Raw genomic sequence first — 17,033 nt, forward strand, 5'->3', positions numbered from 1 at the left:
TGTAGGGGCTAGATTGGCCGTCTCTTTCCTGCATCTTAAAGACACCCACATCCCTCCAGGCAGTCTCACCATTGGCAGCTTCCTCTTTGAGCCGCCATCTCTTTGACCTCTGTGGTGGGGTCGTGAGAGAGGACTGGATCACCAGCATCTTGGCCCCTCAGCTGTCAATCATCCAGACTCCCAGGCCAGTTGGGTGACCAACCTGAGAGACCACAGACCTTGGGCCTGCTGCTTTGTCTCCACAAACCCAATTAGTTAAAACAGTATCATTCTTTCTGGGGTATGTACGTGGCACTAGATTCTGCCCATGCGATCACATAGAGCTGAGTAAAAACGCTTTCAAATGGGGCAGAATTTGGCATTACTGAGATCTCTCCACCCTGACCCAAGAACTTGGTTTGAGAGAGAGAGAGGATAATAATAAAAATGACGGCATTTATTAAGTGCTTACTATGTGCAAAGCACTGTTGTATGCACTGGGGAGGTTACAAGTTGATCAGGTTGTCCCATGGGGGCTCACAGTCTTAATCCCCACTTTACAGATGAGGTTACTGAGGCACAGGGAAGTTAAGTGACTTGCCCAAAGTCACACAGCTGCCAATTGGCAGAGCCGGCATTTGAACCCATGACTTCTGACTCCAAAGCCCGTACTCTTTCCACTGAGCTACGCTGCTTCTCTAACAGTAGATCCCAACCCCAGAACCAGCTGAACAAGTTGGGAAATGCAAGGTGATGCTGAAATCATTTATTGTGAGGAAGGAGTGATTGGTAAATATTCTGGACATAATTGCCCTTTAATGGCTGTTTGTCTTCTTAAGCATTGAGATGCAGGGAGGAGATCTTGCTATCCAGGGCTGATTGACATTTAGCTCTGATACCAAAAGGGGGTGGCTTCAGGAAACAAAGGTTACTTCACTCTCGGATGGCTGCTCAGAGGTGCTCAGTCAGCCAATCTTTGCCTCTTTTATCTGTCGTTGCCTGCATCTCCCAGATTGCTCTCCCGGATACTATGGGATTTCTGGCACCTTTTCAAACACAACCTCAGGTTCGATATGCACTCAGAGTTTGTTCCAAGGTCACCAAGGAAGGGGTCAGTAGAATTAGAAGGTTTAGCCACAAAGGGGCCGTTAATTCTGGCTGGAGGCAGTGGTCAGGTTTCTGCCATATTTTGGTGAACCGTGGCTTGGGACTGGGCAAGGCAACCCTCTCTGGGACTACTTGGTGAGCACTAGTAGGGGAGAATCTCTCAGCCTGATGGCCTGGTTGACTGGTGGGGGACGAGTGGGGAGGGTCAGATCAGCTTTTAAGAGGCAGGGAGGATTACGGGAGAACAACAATCAATGTCCCCTCCCTCCCACCCTCTTCAGAGCTAGGCCCAGCATAGACCTCCAGAGGGTGTCTTCTCACTTGTGGGCCAGGGTTCGGGAATCCTCTCTGGCCCTGAGAGTATCAGAAACATTTAATCCATGGGTTTCCAAGAAACTGAGGCAAGGGATGGATCCTTGCCTCAGTTTCAGAGAAGCAGCATGGCTCAGTGGAAAGAGCACGGGCTTTGGAGTCAGAGGTCACGGGTTCAAGTCCCGGCTCCGCCAACTGTCAGCTGTGTGGCTTTGGGCAAGTCACTTCACTTCTCTGTGCCTAAATTACCTCAACTGGAAAATGGGAATTAAAACTGTGAGCCCCCCATGGGACAACCTGATCACCTTGTAACCTCCCCAGCGCTTAGAACCCTAATTTGCACATAGTAAGCACTTAACAAATACCATTATTATTATTATTACCCTGTAGGGAGGCACAGAGAATACGTTAAAGATTTTGTTGCTTCTGATGATTTACCCTTAGGAACAAGCACATTTCACCTAAATCCTGAGCTGCTCTGACTTGGCTCCTGCCTCAGCTTTCTACACCCCCGCCCCCCCCCCCACCTTTTCCTCCCCAAGGCGGGGATTTGATGATTAACTGACACATAGGCTGTGTTTGCAGAAGGGATTATTGGTAACACATTAGCCATCAGCCACCCTCACCCAGAGTTATCAGCCATCTCAACGGTAACTTAAATCGAGGTTGGAATGGCCTGTGTGCTTACATTTGCTTGTGTATGCATGTAACTATTGCAGGTGCTTTTGTCCGCCCTTCTTCTCTATTTCTACATGACTCCCGTGTGACTTTCTAGCCTGCCAACCTTCTAAACTATCAGCCCTTCATTTTTCCATTGGTATATTTCCTCCAGTCCACATTAAACACCTTCTTCCCTTAAGAAGACTGTTCCTGAACATGTGGTCCTGCCCCTCTTCCTCCCAGGTTCCCCCTCATGGCTGAGAAGTCCTAGTGTAAGATCCAGTAACTCACCCTTCCCCCTCAACCCTCACTTTGCATTGTCTTCCACAACCCTCCCCACCTGCACAGCTCTTGGGAGCCTGACCTCTTCATTCTCCATCCTTATCTCAAGCCGTCACCCCAACAGAACCATCTTCTTCATCCCTTTATTCTTATCTCTGCTCCCTCCCAGGAAATGATCCTTCATTGCTCCTTTCTGCTGGACTCAGGGAAGCCTCCATTCTACTTTGGGCAACTCTGGGACCTTGATACTCCACTGGAAACTGATCTAATTGGATTGGACCTACCCAGCACTTCGTACAGCACTTCATACAGCATTTAACAAACAACACAATCATTATTTTTCCACTCGCTCCGAGTAGGAATATCCGCTTCTGCTTTCTCAGGGAGGCTCATTTCCTTCCACTCCCCTTTTCCATCAAGGAGGAGAGAAAGGAGACAACCTTCCCATCCCTCCTCTCCCCTCCCTGCACACTTTGTCCTCTAATGTCAATATACTCATGGTTTCTTGATCTTGTCCCTTGCCCACATCTTCCATCCCTCTTTCATATCTGGCAGATCACGACTCTTCCCATCCTCATAGCCTTAATGAAATCACATCTCTTCCAAGAGGATTTCCTTGACCAAGCCCTCATTTTCCCTATTTTTTCTACTTTCTGCATCACTCCTGCACTTGGAGCTATACATGATATTTACACCACCCTCAGTGCCACAGCACTTATGTGCCTATCCACAATTTATTTTAGTGTTTGCCTCTCTTTCTAGGCTGTGTAGTCCTTGTGGGCAGGAATCATATCTAGTGCCTCTGTTGTATTGTCCTGTCCCATGCACTTAGTACAGTGCTCTGCACAGAGTAAATGCTCAATAAATACCATAGATTGATAGATGGATTACTTTCAGATGATTTGCTACCTCTTTCACCTTCATTTCATTTAAAACTCTGGGCACTCATTCACCTACTGCCCCAGGTGCCTGCTGCCCAGTTGCACTAGGGAAGACTGCCCCTCCAGATGGGTGAGCTGAACACCCACCTGTAGACTGTAAGCCCATTGTGGGCAAGAATTGTCTCTCTTTATTGCTGCATTGTACTTTCCAAGTGCTAGCATAGTGCTCTGTGCACAGTAAGTGCTCAATAAATGTGATTGAATGAATGAATGAATGAATGAATAACACCCAGACTTGCTTCTCCCAGGCCTCTGACAAGATCTGAGAGTTACCAGTAAGGGCTGAAAAGAGCCAAACTGGTGGCTTTCCAGCTGACTGGTCCCAGTGTCCTCTCCAGGAGGGCAGATCCCCCAGCACAAGGCAATTGCCCTAGACTACTTTATCATTTGAGGACCTGTTCTTGAACCTTTGGCTCTTCATGCAAGGACATAAATTAAGATCACAAAAAGCAAGCGGTCTGGGAATGTGTTCTCAGGGGAAGGTCAGATTGAGTATCCCGGGGCTAGGGGAAACACAGATGGAAAAAACTATGCCTATTTCCACGCCCAGGAGATCCATTTTGCAGATTATCTGTCAAGTTACCTGACCCTGTCATCATCCACACGCAGGCCTGTGGAAGTCCGATAAAAAAAAATGGCAGCCTGGCAGGGGTGAGCTGGGAAAGGCATATCAGAGAAGGGTGGGGATGGAAGTGAGGGAGTATCAGGGAGAATGTGCAGCTGCAAATTCGGACTGTCTGACTAGGGATGTGTTCAAGAGAGAGTCATGTGTCTGAGCCTGGAAGATGCCCATAGTGACGGTATCTATTTCTGAAGAAAAGACAGGCTTCCAAAGCCAAGTGTAAATTTTCACCCCCGCTGAGTGCTCTCAGTGGTGACACATTATGTGCGGGGCTGATTTCCCCATTCTTTTATTCTCAGCTTGTTCCTCCGGATCTTTCCAGAAATGGTCTTTGGCAGCTCTTGAACAAACTCTATCTGCAAAACAAGCAAACCAAAATCAGTTGTTTTCCTCTAGCGGAGTTGTAGTCTCCCTATGTATTAAACTCAAAATTCAAGTTATATAGACAGGGCCTGGGGAATACAGATGCTCAGAAAGGTCTCCTTTAATTTTTTTTTAAATGATATTTGTTAAGGAAGAAGCAGCCTGGCATCGTGAAGAGAGGATGGTCCAGGGAGTCTGAGGACCTGAGTTCTAATCCCAGCTCTGCCACTTGCCAGTTTAAGACTGTGAGCCCCATGTGGGACATGAACTGTGTCCAACTTGATTAGCTTATATGTACCCCAGTGCTTAGCACAGTGGCTGGCTTGTAGTGAGTCCTTAACAAATACCATAAAAATGTGCTTACTATGTAACAGGTGCTGTACTAAACACTAGAGTAGATACAAGATAATCAGGTTGGACACAATCCCTGTTCTACATGGGGATCACAGTCAAAATTTGAGGGAGGAGAATTTAATCCCCAATTTACAGACGAAGTAACTGAGACCCAGAGACGTTAAACAACTTGCCCAAGGTTACACAGCATGACAATTGACGGAGCCAGGATTAGAGCCCAAGTCCTCCAACTCCAAGGCCCGTGCTCTTTCCACTAGGCCTTTGGGCTTCTCCTACCATAACCTCATGGCTAATATGGGATTCTGTTTCCTGGGGACCTCAGAAAATGGTTGGTGGTGATCATTACGTACCCGCTGCTACATAAATCAATTAATCAATGAATGGGATGTATTGAGAGCTTACTATGTGCTGGGTACATGTTCTTTCCCATGGACCTGGAAGCAAGAGGACCTTGCTTCTAAACCCTGCTATGCCAGTGGACTGTTGCATGACTCGAGGCAAGTCACAACATCTTTAGGCTTCAGTTTCCTCATCTGTAAAATGGGGATACAATCTTCCTACTTGGGGAGTGAGCCGCACATGGGAAGAGGATTTGCGTCCAATCTGATTACCTTGTATCTACCTTGGTGCTTAGTAGAGTGCTTGGCACATAGTAAGTGCCTATCAATTGCCAGAATTAATGTTATTATTATCATTATAGACAGGATCTCTGTCTTCAAGGAGCTTGCAATCTAGCGGAGGTAGAAAAGGACAATAAAATAAATGACAGGTAGAGGAAATCAATAAAATATAAAGATGTGTGTAGAGAAGGTGGTGGTGGAAGGGTGAGTATCCAAGTGTTTAGGTGAGGTGCAAGTCCTGAAGTGGCAGTAGATGGGGAAATAGGTTGGTGAGATGAGAGGTTACTCTCAAAGGGCCTGCTGGAGGGGATCTAATTTTAGAAGGCTTTTGAAGACAGGGAGAACAGTGATCTTTTGAAGGCAAAAGTGGAGGGAATTCCAGGCAGGAGGGAGAGTTTGAGCAAGAAGTCGACAGTAAGGGAGATGGGAATGAGGCAAGGGTTGGCTTGGGAAGAGCGAAGAGTGAGGTAAAAGAGTGAGGATAAATGGGGGGGAGATAGATGATCAAGGGCTTCAGAGCAGATGGTAAGGGAAGCAGCATAGTCTAGTGGAAAGAGCGTGGGTACGGGAGTCAGAGGACCTGGGTTCCAACCCCAGTTGGCCACATACCTGCTATATGACTTAACTTCTCTGTTTCTCAGTTCCCTCATCTGCAAAATGGGGATTCAATACCTGTGCTTCCTCCTACTAAAACTGTGAGCCCCGTATGGGACCTGATTATCTTGTATCTACCCCAATGCTTAGTACAGTGCTCGGCATATAGTAGGCACTTAACAAATAGCACAATTGTTATTTATGGTATTCATTCATTCATTCATTCATTCATTCAGTCGTATTTATTGAGCACTTACTCTGTGCAGAGCACTGTACTAAGCACTTGGGAAGTACAAGTTGGCAACATATAGAGATGGTCCCTACCCAACAAGGGGCTCACAGTCTAGAAGGGGGAGACAGACAACAAAACAAAACATGTTAACAAAATAAAATAAATAGAATAGCAAATATGTACAAGTAAAATAAATAGAGTAATAAATCTGTACAAACATATATACAGGTGCTGTGGGGAGGAGAAGGAGGTAGGGCGGGGTGGAAGGGGAGGGGAAGAGGAAGGAGGGGATTCTATGTGCCAGCACTATATTAAGCTCCTAGGGGAAACCCAAACTAATCAGGTTGGATACAGTCCATATCCCACATGGGACTCACAGTCTTAATCCCCATTTTACAGATCAGGTAAAATGAGGCCCGGAGAGGTTAAGTGATTTGCTCGAGGTCACACAGCTGACAAGTTGCAGACCCGGGATTAGAACTGAGGTTCTTCTGACTCTCAGACAATTATTATTATTAGATGGTCAAAAATTTCTGCTTGGTGAGGAAATGGATGGGTAGCTTCACCTAGCCCCCAGACCCACACTCTTTGGGGGAAAATGGAAGCTCAACTTGCAGTTCGGAGATACTTGCCTTCCTGGGGTACTTGTATGGAGCGGTCAGTTGTTTCACGTGCTCCTGAAGTTCACGAGTGAGCTCTGCTGGATCCCGGGAGGTGAAAGCCGGAGCCAAGACTACGTATGCTTTTACCACCTGCATGAGGAAAATCAAGAGATGAGCTCATTGCTCAGCGTTCTGATTCTTAGGAAGTCTTGTGGCTCAGTGGAAAGAGCCCGGGCTTTGGAGTCAGAGGTCATGGATTCGAATTCCGGCTCTGCCACGTCTGCTGTGTGACCTTGGGCAAATCACTTAACTTCTCTGAGCCTCAGGTACTTCATCTGTAAAATGGCGATTATGACTGTGAGCCCCACGTGGGACAACCTGGTCACTTTTTATCCCCCCAGTGCTTAGAACAGTGCTTTGCACATAGCACTTAATAAGTGCCATCATTATTATTATTATTCCTTAGGCAATATTGATTCTACAAAATAAAAATTATGGCATTTGTTAAGTGCTTCTATGTGCCAAGCACTCTTCTAAGTGCTGGGGTAGATGTAAGACAATCAGGTTGGATTCGGTCCCTGTTCCACATAGGGCTTGCAGTCTTAATCCTCATTCTACAAGTGAAGTAACTGAGGCACAGAGAAGCTAATTACTTGCCCAGGGTCACACAGCAGATATGTGGCAAAGCTGGGATTAGAACCTGATTGCCAAACAATCACAGTTCCCCCCTTCAAAGCCCTACTGAAGGCTTACTTCCTCCAGGATGCCTTCCCAGACTAAGTCCCTCCTTTCCTCTGCTCCTCCTCTCCTCCCCATAGCCTTGACTCACTCTCTTTGCTCTGCCCCCTCCCCTCCACAGCACTAGTGTGTATATGTACATATTTATAATTTTATTTATTTATTGTCAATGATGTGTATATATCTATAATTATATTTATTCATATTAATGCTATTGTTGCCTGTTTACTTGTTTTGATGCCTGTCTTCCCCCTTCTAGACTGTGAGCCCATTGTGGGCAGGGATTGTCTCTATTTGTTGCTGAATTGTACTTTCCGAGCACTTAATACAGTGCTCTGCATACAGTAAGTGCTCAATAAATGCGATTGGATGAATGAATGAATGAACCTAATATGCGGTTGTACATAAACTCCAGACATTTTCTAATCCGTGCTGATGTTTTATTAATCTGTGCTTCCTTTGGGAGCCGGTCAGAGGGGTAAGATGAAGGATACAAGCACGCTTTTCTTCTCCTGCCTAGTATAAATCACTGAATAGGGGAAAGGCTCTTTCCAAGCTTGTCTAATATTATTAGAATTTCTTCTCCCTTGGTCAGTAGAGTCATATCCATTGTGAAGAGGTAGCATGGCTCAGTAGAAAGAACTTGGGGCTGGGAGTCAGAGGATCTGGAGTCCAATCCTGGCTCTGCCACTTACCTGCTGTGTGAACTTGGACAAGTCACTTCACTTCTCTGTGCCTTAGTTTCCTCAATTGTAAAATAGGGATTCAGTACCGGTTCTTCCTCCTCCTTAGAATGTGAGTACCAGTGGGACCAGAACTGTGTCTGACCTGATTAAACTGTAGCTACCCCAGTTCTTAGAACAGTGCCTGGGCACACATTAAGTGATAAATAAATGTCATTAAAAAAAAACCCAACCCCAAAACTGGGATTTCAGTCCAGCTATTCCTGGGACATCTGCACCAGGCTAAAAAAAACTAGTGTAAGTTTTAAAATGCATTCCTTATATGTGGGTCTACCCTCATCAGGTACTGCATTCATTTCAAAGGTTCTCTGCATACGGAAATGGAGATCTCTTTTTCAGGCAACGATGAAAATTCTTTCAAGAAAACAAGGCTAGACAGAGCAGTATAGCACGTCCTACAACTGAAAAGATTTTTCAACAAAACTGATGGCAGCCAGCAAGGAACAGTCTACTCTGCAGAAATTAGAATTGTAGTCATTTTTACAAAATATTTTGTGAACAAACAAGACTAATGAAAGCTCCTCTTTCCTGCCTCTCCCTCTCAACCATTAGTAATCAAAAGTCCTCTGCCAATTGTCAGCTGTGTGACTTTGGGCAAGTCACTTAACTTCTCTGGGCCTCAGTTACCTCATCTGTAAAATGGGGATTAAGACTGTGAGCCCCACATGGGACAAGCTGATCACCTTGTAACCTCCCCAGTGCTTAGAACAGTGCTTTGCACATAGTAAGCACTTAATAAATGCCAACATTGTTATTATTATTTAGAAGGTCTCATAGTATCGAAGAGAAACTGACTTTCCTTTTTTTCTCCTGGAAAAGAGAACTAAAGGAAACAGCTTCCTCAATGTGCCAGTCTTTGGCACCTCGACTCAGCCCGTCAATATTATGAAAAACTCCTAGAAAAACTATGTATGAAGGCACAACAAATAGCTTCTGTCTTTTATAACTATGGCACTTATTATGTGCTGACCAAATACTAGGTACCATCCCAGCCCGGATTCATGACCTACCCCATCTCCAATTTACAGATGAGGAACTTGAGGCCAGAGAAGTTAAATGACTTGCCCAAGGTCACACAGCAGGCCAGTGGCAGAGCTGGGACTTGAACCCTAGTCATCCAACTCCCAGAGGTGGACTTTTCCTCCCAGGCCATGCTGCCTTCGATATTACCTCTCCTCTAATGGGGTCTGGGCTGCTGACCACGGCCGATTCAACCACGGCCGGGTGTTCCATCAGGGCACTCTCCACCTTGAAGGGGCAGATCCGGTACCTGGAAGAGAAAACGGGTCTGGGATGAGGAAACACAGCCGAGGATTCCTCAACCCATTCCTCAACGTGGCCACCAGGCCTAGCATTCCAGCACAGAGCTGAAGATCTGGGAAGAAAACCAAATCCAAGGCAGCGTTACCCAGCAGAGCCGATGACATCATCAGCTCTTCCCAGGAACCAGAAATAGCCCTCTTCATCCATGTGGTCTCGGTCCCCCGTAACGTAAAAATCCCCCCATTGGGTTGAGTTTGTTTTCTCTGGATTATCCTGATGGCAAAGAAACACCTCTTTAGAGAATAACCCTCCAACAAGACTCTCACAGGGTGGTTTGTCCAGTCTGGGGAGGGGCTCACTTCATTTTCAGGTCCAATGGACTGCTAGAGCTATGACAAGGGTGCTATAATCACATCGACAGTTATCCGAATTGTACTTTCCAAGGGCTTAGTACAGTGCTCTGCACAAAGTAAGCGCTCAATAAATACGATTGAATGAATGAATGAATCCAGGGATCAGTCTTCCATACACATGGGTTGTAGCCATCACCAGGAATGGGCTGGTTTAAGGAAGAGGGCAGCAATGCTGCTTCAGGGAAAGCCAATTACCTACATGTCAGAGGGACAAAATAAGGGAAGGATGATGGAAAACTAAGTTTGAGTAGCAAACGGCATTGGCCCCAGGGCTCTCTGAGGTGGCAAAACCCATTTTGTTTGGTTTTCTGAACTCTGTGATTAGCTGAATGATCCATCCCAATCCGTTTCAGAAATTAGTGTTTGACTTTATATGCAGCTTTTTCTTCCCAACCTATGGGTAAAGATCTTTGCTGGCAAAACCAAAGCCTTTGAAAACAGAGGGGATTTGGGATTCTTTCATGGGTTTTGTCATGCTGGGTAAATTTTTTTAAAAAGACACGTAAAAGCCTCTTAAGCCTGTTAGTTATAATGCTGTTCAAGTTGCAAGAGAAATCAGTGTTGCTGTGGCAGTTAATTAATAAATACATAAATAGAGAAGCAACTGTAATGGTAAATTTATGGTAACAGGAAACATTCAACAGTTCTGGGAAGTTCCCTGTGTTAATGTCACAGAACCATTGCTTCTGTCTGAGGTCCGATGCTTGGTTGAGAGGGGAGGGCGTCAGGTATACTGGGAGGCCTGGGAGTTGGGAGTGAGGCCAAGGAAAACAAAGTTTACTTTAAACTGTTACTGGTGGGAGCCAAAATGCAGAGAACATATTAAGTATGCTTGACTAAGAGAACCTGCATAAGCGCTATGGACAACTTGGATCAATGTGAATCAAAAGTTCCTTTACCAGATAACCAGAGAAGAAACAGAAAGGCTGTGTAGGTTTAATGCAGATTGCAATGTCTCCTTCTTCTACAGGAGGCAGGATTTCACCATTTTCATCCACGATCTAGAATTGGATAGCATCGCAGCTCAGTAGATGAAGGAACTTCCCTTAAACCCATTTAATTCTGAAGTTTCTGCACATTGAAGACATTTTAATTTCTTTATTTAGGTAGGTTCCAGGCCTCCTCAAGTTTTTTATGGTATTTGTTAAGCACTTACCTTGTGTCAGGCACCATATTAAGCACTAGGATAAAGTCAAGCAAGTCAGGTTGGACACAGACCACGTTCCCTAGAGTGCTCACAGTCTTATTCCCAATTTTACAGATGAGGTAACTGAGGCACAGAGAAGTGAAGCGACTTGCCCAAAGCCACACAGCTGATAAGTGGCAGAGCTGCAATTATAACTCAGGTTCTTCTAATGCCCAGGTCTGTGCTTTATCCACTAGGCCACTCTTCTTCTCATATTTAGTTATTATGAAATATTTAAAAGATCCTTTATAAGGTGTTCTCCATAGAGATGTCCTCTACTAATAGAATTAATAGTCTATAAAGACTATTGTCTTTATAGAGGGCACTTAGTATCGATGCCTCATAACTCTGGTCTTATAATTTTGTAACAAAATAGAGGTGAAATAAAGCACACCTGCCCTGTAACAAAAACCTTTTTAAAAAAGCGTTTTTTTTCCAATCGAAATAGGTTTGAACTGCTCATAAATGATAATGGACAACTCACAGGAAGAACTTTTTATTTGGGAGAAACATCAACAATTCCCAAAACATATGGAGGTTGTGCTAGTGTCTGAAATGGAAACCTTTCTAAGAACCCTCTGTTTTCTATATATTAAAATTAGTTTTCTGTTCAGTTTCTGCATTTCTCTCCTTATGCATGAGGGTCTGCCTGACCAGGGAATTGCTCCCATCCTAGGAAACTGAACCATCATCTAGAATGTAAACCCACTGTGGGCAGGGAATGTGTCTACCAATTCTGTGATATTGAATTCTCCCAAGAGCTTAGTGCTCTGCACACAGTAAAATGATCTTGAAGGAACACTGTACCTCAAATGGTTTTGAAAAAAACTTCCTCTTTGAGGAAAAATAATGCACATGTGACCTGTAGCTGAGACCTGGGATACATAATCATCATCATCATCATCAACAATGACATTTATTAAGCACTTACGGTTTGCAGAGCACTGTACTAAGTGCTTGAAAGAGTATAATACAACAGAATTGGCTGACACATTCCTTGCTCAGAATTGACAGGATGTCACACCTATATTTATGGGTACCTTAAAGTCTTGGCTAAAAGCACAAACTTTTGTCCTATGTACCATTATCTGCCTGCTACAGATAGGTCATTGGAGGTGAATTTAAGACAAACCATGCTAAAATATAAAACACACTGGGTACAGAACAACTGTGCTTCTTTGAAAAACAGATTCACTTTATTACAGATTTACCCCATCAGGAAAACAGCTGCTTACCTGCACATCCATAAGGAGGAGATGCTTTCCCCATGGAACCAGACTTCATCTTCATGGCTTTGTGATTCGAACACACTACCACCTGTAAAGAAATGTTTGCCTTTTTCATCAACTATGCAGACACTAGTCCGAGCCAACCAGGAGGCTGTGTAAGAGGTGGCGAACATTCTGGGGATCGGGAATATTTGACTGGTCCCTTGCAGTTGCTGCCATCACTGAAGGATCACTTACTAAGTGTGACACGCTAAAATTCTATGGGGAAGTGGGGATTCAAATGTCCAGCCAAAGCAGTGTCTAAGTGCCATGGCTCAACAGTATTTCTTCAGCATTTGCCCTCAGCTTCAGTAACCTCCTCGGTCCTTATCTTCCCCACTCCTTCTCCAAAGCAAAATGCAGCTTTAATCTACACCATCCTGAGACACATCGAGAGTCCTGACTCCCTTCCCAGGCATTTTTCTCTTGGCCCTCAGTGCCCTGAGCAAGTTTCTGAGAGAGGGACAGCAACTTTGGGAAAGTGAAATGTAGGGCAGGTAGAAGCACCAGCCAAACTGGAAATTCAATTACTTGCAAACAAATTGTATGTCCCTTGCTCTCCGCCACCCTCCTTTCAAACACCCAACTGTAAGGAATGGGCAATGTGCCATAATCAATGCTAACTGTACAGAATTCACTCACATAATCATATCTGCCTTTTCACCTTCCCTCCCTTCCTCTAGACTGTAAGCTCTTTCCGGGTAGGGAATGTGTCATTATGTTGTTGTATTGTTTTGTCCCAAATGCCTAGTACAGTGCTCTGCACAAAGTGCTCAATAAGTAGGATTGACTGACTCCTATCCTCACTTGATCTCTAAGGAGGAAATAAAAGATTGTTTTTGTTAGGGTTGTACTCTAGGAAGAGGTAGAGATGGAACCTGCTCACTCCACTGATGCATGGAGACTGCAAACTGAGGGTCAGAACCCCCTGACCCTGCAGATACAGGTTTAGAGGCATAATGGGAGCTCCAGGATGTGGAGGAGCGGATTACAATAATTAATTGAGTGCCTATTGTATGCAGCAGTTGGAAAAGTGCAGTAGAAGTAAAAGATGCAGTCTCAAGTGTCCTTATCTTTCTCTTCCTTCCCCCCTCCTTTCCTCCTTTTTTTTTCTTGACTTTCTTATCCTGTTCCCCTTATTGCTAGACATAATTCCCCACATTATAGACCCTTCCCCTTATGGGGGGTTGAAAAAATTATACAAAAAGTAGGGATAATTCGATGAGTAAATATGGGATCAAATCATTATCAAGCCCCTGCTTTCTGTGCAGGCTTGGTTTTTCTTAGAGGAGAGTGAAATGAACAACCTCCTAACATTCCTAACATGTACCAGTTCTTCAGCTGGCAATGTTAATGAAAATTCTTTCGGGTTCTCCATGGCCTTTCATTTTTCCCTTTCATTTGAGAGGCAGCATGGCCTAGAGGAAAAAAGTAATATAGAACTGGGAGTCAGGAGATCCAGGTTCTAATCGCAGCTTTGAAGCCCTCAGAAAGCCACTTAATCTCTCCTTGCATCAGTTTTGTCACTTGTAAAATAGGGTTAAGATACCTGCTCATGGCAGCTATTAGACTGGGAGCCTAGAGTGGGACAGAGAGGGTATCTAATACGATTGACCTGTATCTACCCCAACACAACGCAGAGTAAGCACTCTCTAAACTATAAGCTCATTGTGGGCAGGGAACGTGTCTAACAGTTCTGTTGTACTCTTCCAAATGCTTAATACAATGCTTTGCCCATAGTAAGTGGTCAATAAATATCACTGATGATGATGATTAATAAATATCATAATTAATTCAGGCTATGGATCCACAGCATATGACATTCTTGGCTTAGCTTTGAATCCCACAATAAAAAAGTGATGGGAAGCCCTGCAGTCAGTTGTATTTGGCTTGTTTGAATCTTGACACCCATCCCAATTTTAATAGCCCCATAGTGGAGTTGTATTCCATGACCATGAACACCAGAAGCATAAAAAAGCTCAATCCTAGTGTTGAGGGTTACAATTTCCCTCTTATTTAATAATGCTAATAGTTATGATGGCATTTATTAAGTACCTGTTATTTACAAAGTGTTTGGGTAGGTAGAAGATAATCAAATCAGACATAATCCCTGCTCAAACAGAGCTCACCACTTAAGGGAGAAGGGAGAACAAGATATTTCATCCCCATCTTAAAGATGAGGAAATAGAGGCATTGAGAATAATAATAATGGTAGTTATGGTATTTTTAGGCTCTTACTATGTGCCAGGCACTGTACTAAACACTGGGATAAAGACAAACAAACTGGGTTGGGCACAGTCCCTGTTCCACGTGGGGCTCATAGTCTCAATCCCCATTTTATAGGTGAGATAACTGAGGCACAGAGAAGTAAAGTGAATTGCCCAAGATCACACAGCAGACAAGTGGCAGAGCCAGGATTAGAACCCATGACCTTCTGCCTCCCAAGCCCATGCTCTAACCACTTCGCCATGCTGCTTCTCTAAAGTTAAGTTACTTGCTCAAGCATCACACAGCAGGCAAGTGGCAAAGTCTGACTAGAATCAGGTCTTCTGACTTCCAGTCCTTTCTACTAGGCCCTGCTGCTCCCTTATTAATTCATTTCTTTCAGACCTGGTCCAATTTTGTTTCAGGCCAAAAGCATGGGGGCTTGCATTGATCGGTCCAGACCATCCCAACTAACGCAATGTTAAAGGAATAATGCCCAGAGTAAATAGGGGAAATACTGTATCTTTATTGGTCAAAGACCTACAGATTAGGCCAGACCCACAAACCTGGGGCCTGAAAGAAATTAAGGCAAGCCTAAAAGAAATTAAGGTTGAGGGCAAGGAGGGATTTGACTGGGAATTGACTATGCTCCCTCCTGCACAGACTCTGTGTTTTGTAATTTTTTTTTCTGGTATTTGTTAAGTGCCTACTATGTGCCCGGCACTATACTAAGTGCTGGGGTTGATACAAGTTAAGAAGTTTGGAAACAGCCCCTGTCTCACATAGGGATCACAGTCTTAACCCCCTTTTGCAGATGAGGTAACTGAGGCAGAGAAAAGAAGTGACTTCCCCCAGGTCACACAGCAGACAAGTAGCAGAGCTGGGATTAGAACCCAGATCCTTCCAACTCCCAGGTCCATGCTTCTCTCTGGCTGCTGCTGGCTGAGTTCCAGCATCACGCTAACCTGATGCTAAGCATCGGAGGGTCTGTGGGCCACCAATTTAGGGGCTGATTCATGATTTAAGATCATTTGTGCCACCTTTCTGAAAGATCTAATAAGAATTTGTCACACACATACAGTTTCCGTCTGTCAGTAGCCTTCGTACAGCTCCAGCCCCGTCTGGCTTTTCCACTGCTCCCGCACTTCGGGGTTCAGGGGCTCTCCTCCTGTCACACAGTGCCACAGGCTCTTGAATTGGTAACTGAAGAGAAAGAATGATAAGGCAGGGACTGTGTCCAACCTGATTAACTTGCATCTTCTCTAGCATTTAGGTCAGTCCTTGACACATAGTAAATTCTTAACAAATATAATGCTAATGTTAATGCTAATTATACTACTACTACTACTACTACTACTACTACTACTACTACTACTACTAATAATAATAATAATAATAATATGGTAAAGCTAAGGGGAGGGGAACTAGGCTGGAGGTTCACAGTTTCCCAAAGACAGAATTAGCTTAAGTCCCCAGAGTTAGCTCCATGCACAAAAGAAGAGCAGAAGCAGTTTATTTATTTATATTTTTAAATGATATTTGTTTAAGTGCTTATTATTTGCCGGGCACTGCATTAAGCGCTGGGGTAGGTACAAATTTATCAGTTTGGATAGAGTCCCTGTCCCACAGAGGGCTCACAGTCTTAATCTCCATTTTATAGATGGGGTAACTGAGGCACAGAGAAGTGAAGTGACTTGTCCAAGGTCACACAGCAGAGAAGTGGCAGAGCAGGGATTAGAATTCAGTCCTCCAACTTTCAGACACCAGAATTAGAATGCATGTCCTCTGACATCCAAGCCCATGCTATTTCCACTAGGCTATGCTGCAGTTGCTTAAACGTGGCTCATTGGGAGGGATCTTGAATGGGAAGTTGGTGGAACATAGAGAACTGCTCAGCAGGAACCATAAGCTGCACTGGAAGAATGCAATTCCTAGAGGCTGGGGTTGAGTTTTTCTCTTACATCCCCTCCCCACTTTCCCCCATTCCATTTCCATCCTCCTCCTCCTCCTCCTCTTCCTCTTTCTCCATTTCTCCCTCCTCCTCCCTGTTGGTCTCCTTCCCCCTTTCTCCCCATGAATGTTCCGTTCCATGTCCAGCAAACCTTGGCCACTCAGCGCAAAACCAAGAGCACATACCTAGCCAGATCTTGCTGAATAAGCATCCGGTAGACAGTGGAGGTCACGCAAAAAGTCGTGATTGGAAAGCTGGAGAGAGTCTGAGCAACAAAGAAACGTCTGAAGTACACACCCTGAATCAGCAAAAATGTTTCTTTTTTTTTACTGGCTCTGGACTCCATTCATGTGGAGTCCGGGGAGCTTTTCCATTAGCCGGTCATTTTATATTAGCCATTCCTGCATGAAAACCTCTGAACTAAACCTACATCACCCTATACTGAAAGTTTGCTCCAACTCCCCAGACCACCTGTTTTCACCAGAGCTGTTCGCAGAGGGCAACAATGACCTTTCACCTGCCCAGAGAGGAGCGACAAGGGAAGTTAATTAATTATGTTACTTGCTAAGCACTTATTTTATACTAAGCACTGTTCCAA

General features: G+C 44.5%; 1 protein-coding gene across 1 annotated transcript; it reads right to left on the bottom strand.

The window, feature by feature from the left end:
* Nucleotides 1-4,163: 4,163 nt before the first annotated feature.
* On the bottom strand, nucleotides 4,164-12,319 carry LOC119942149 (acyl-coenzyme A synthetase ACSM5, mitochondrial-like). Its single transcript, XM_038762804.1, has 6 exons — nucleotides 12,247-12,319; nucleotides 10,725-10,826; nucleotides 9,558-9,685; nucleotides 9,320-9,419; nucleotides 6,699-6,818; nucleotides 4,164-4,259 (listed from the first exon to the last, which is right to left on the bottom strand). Exons 1-6 carry the CDS (start codon nucleotides 12,256-12,258, stop codon nucleotides 4,164-4,166), a joined length of 558 nt encoding a protein of 185 aa, XP_038618732.1. The 5' UTR covers nucleotides 12,259-12,319.
* Between the last annotated feature and the right edge of the window lie 4,714 nt (nucleotides 12,320-17,033).

The sequence above is a fragment of the Tachyglossus aculeatus genome, chromosome 21 (genome assembly GCF_015852505.1).
Source record: "Tachyglossus aculeatus isolate mTacAcu1 chromosome 21, mTacAcu1.pri, whole genome shotgun sequence".
NCBI lineage: Eukaryota > Metazoa > Chordata > Mammalia > Monotremata > Tachyglossidae > Tachyglossus > Tachyglossus aculeatus.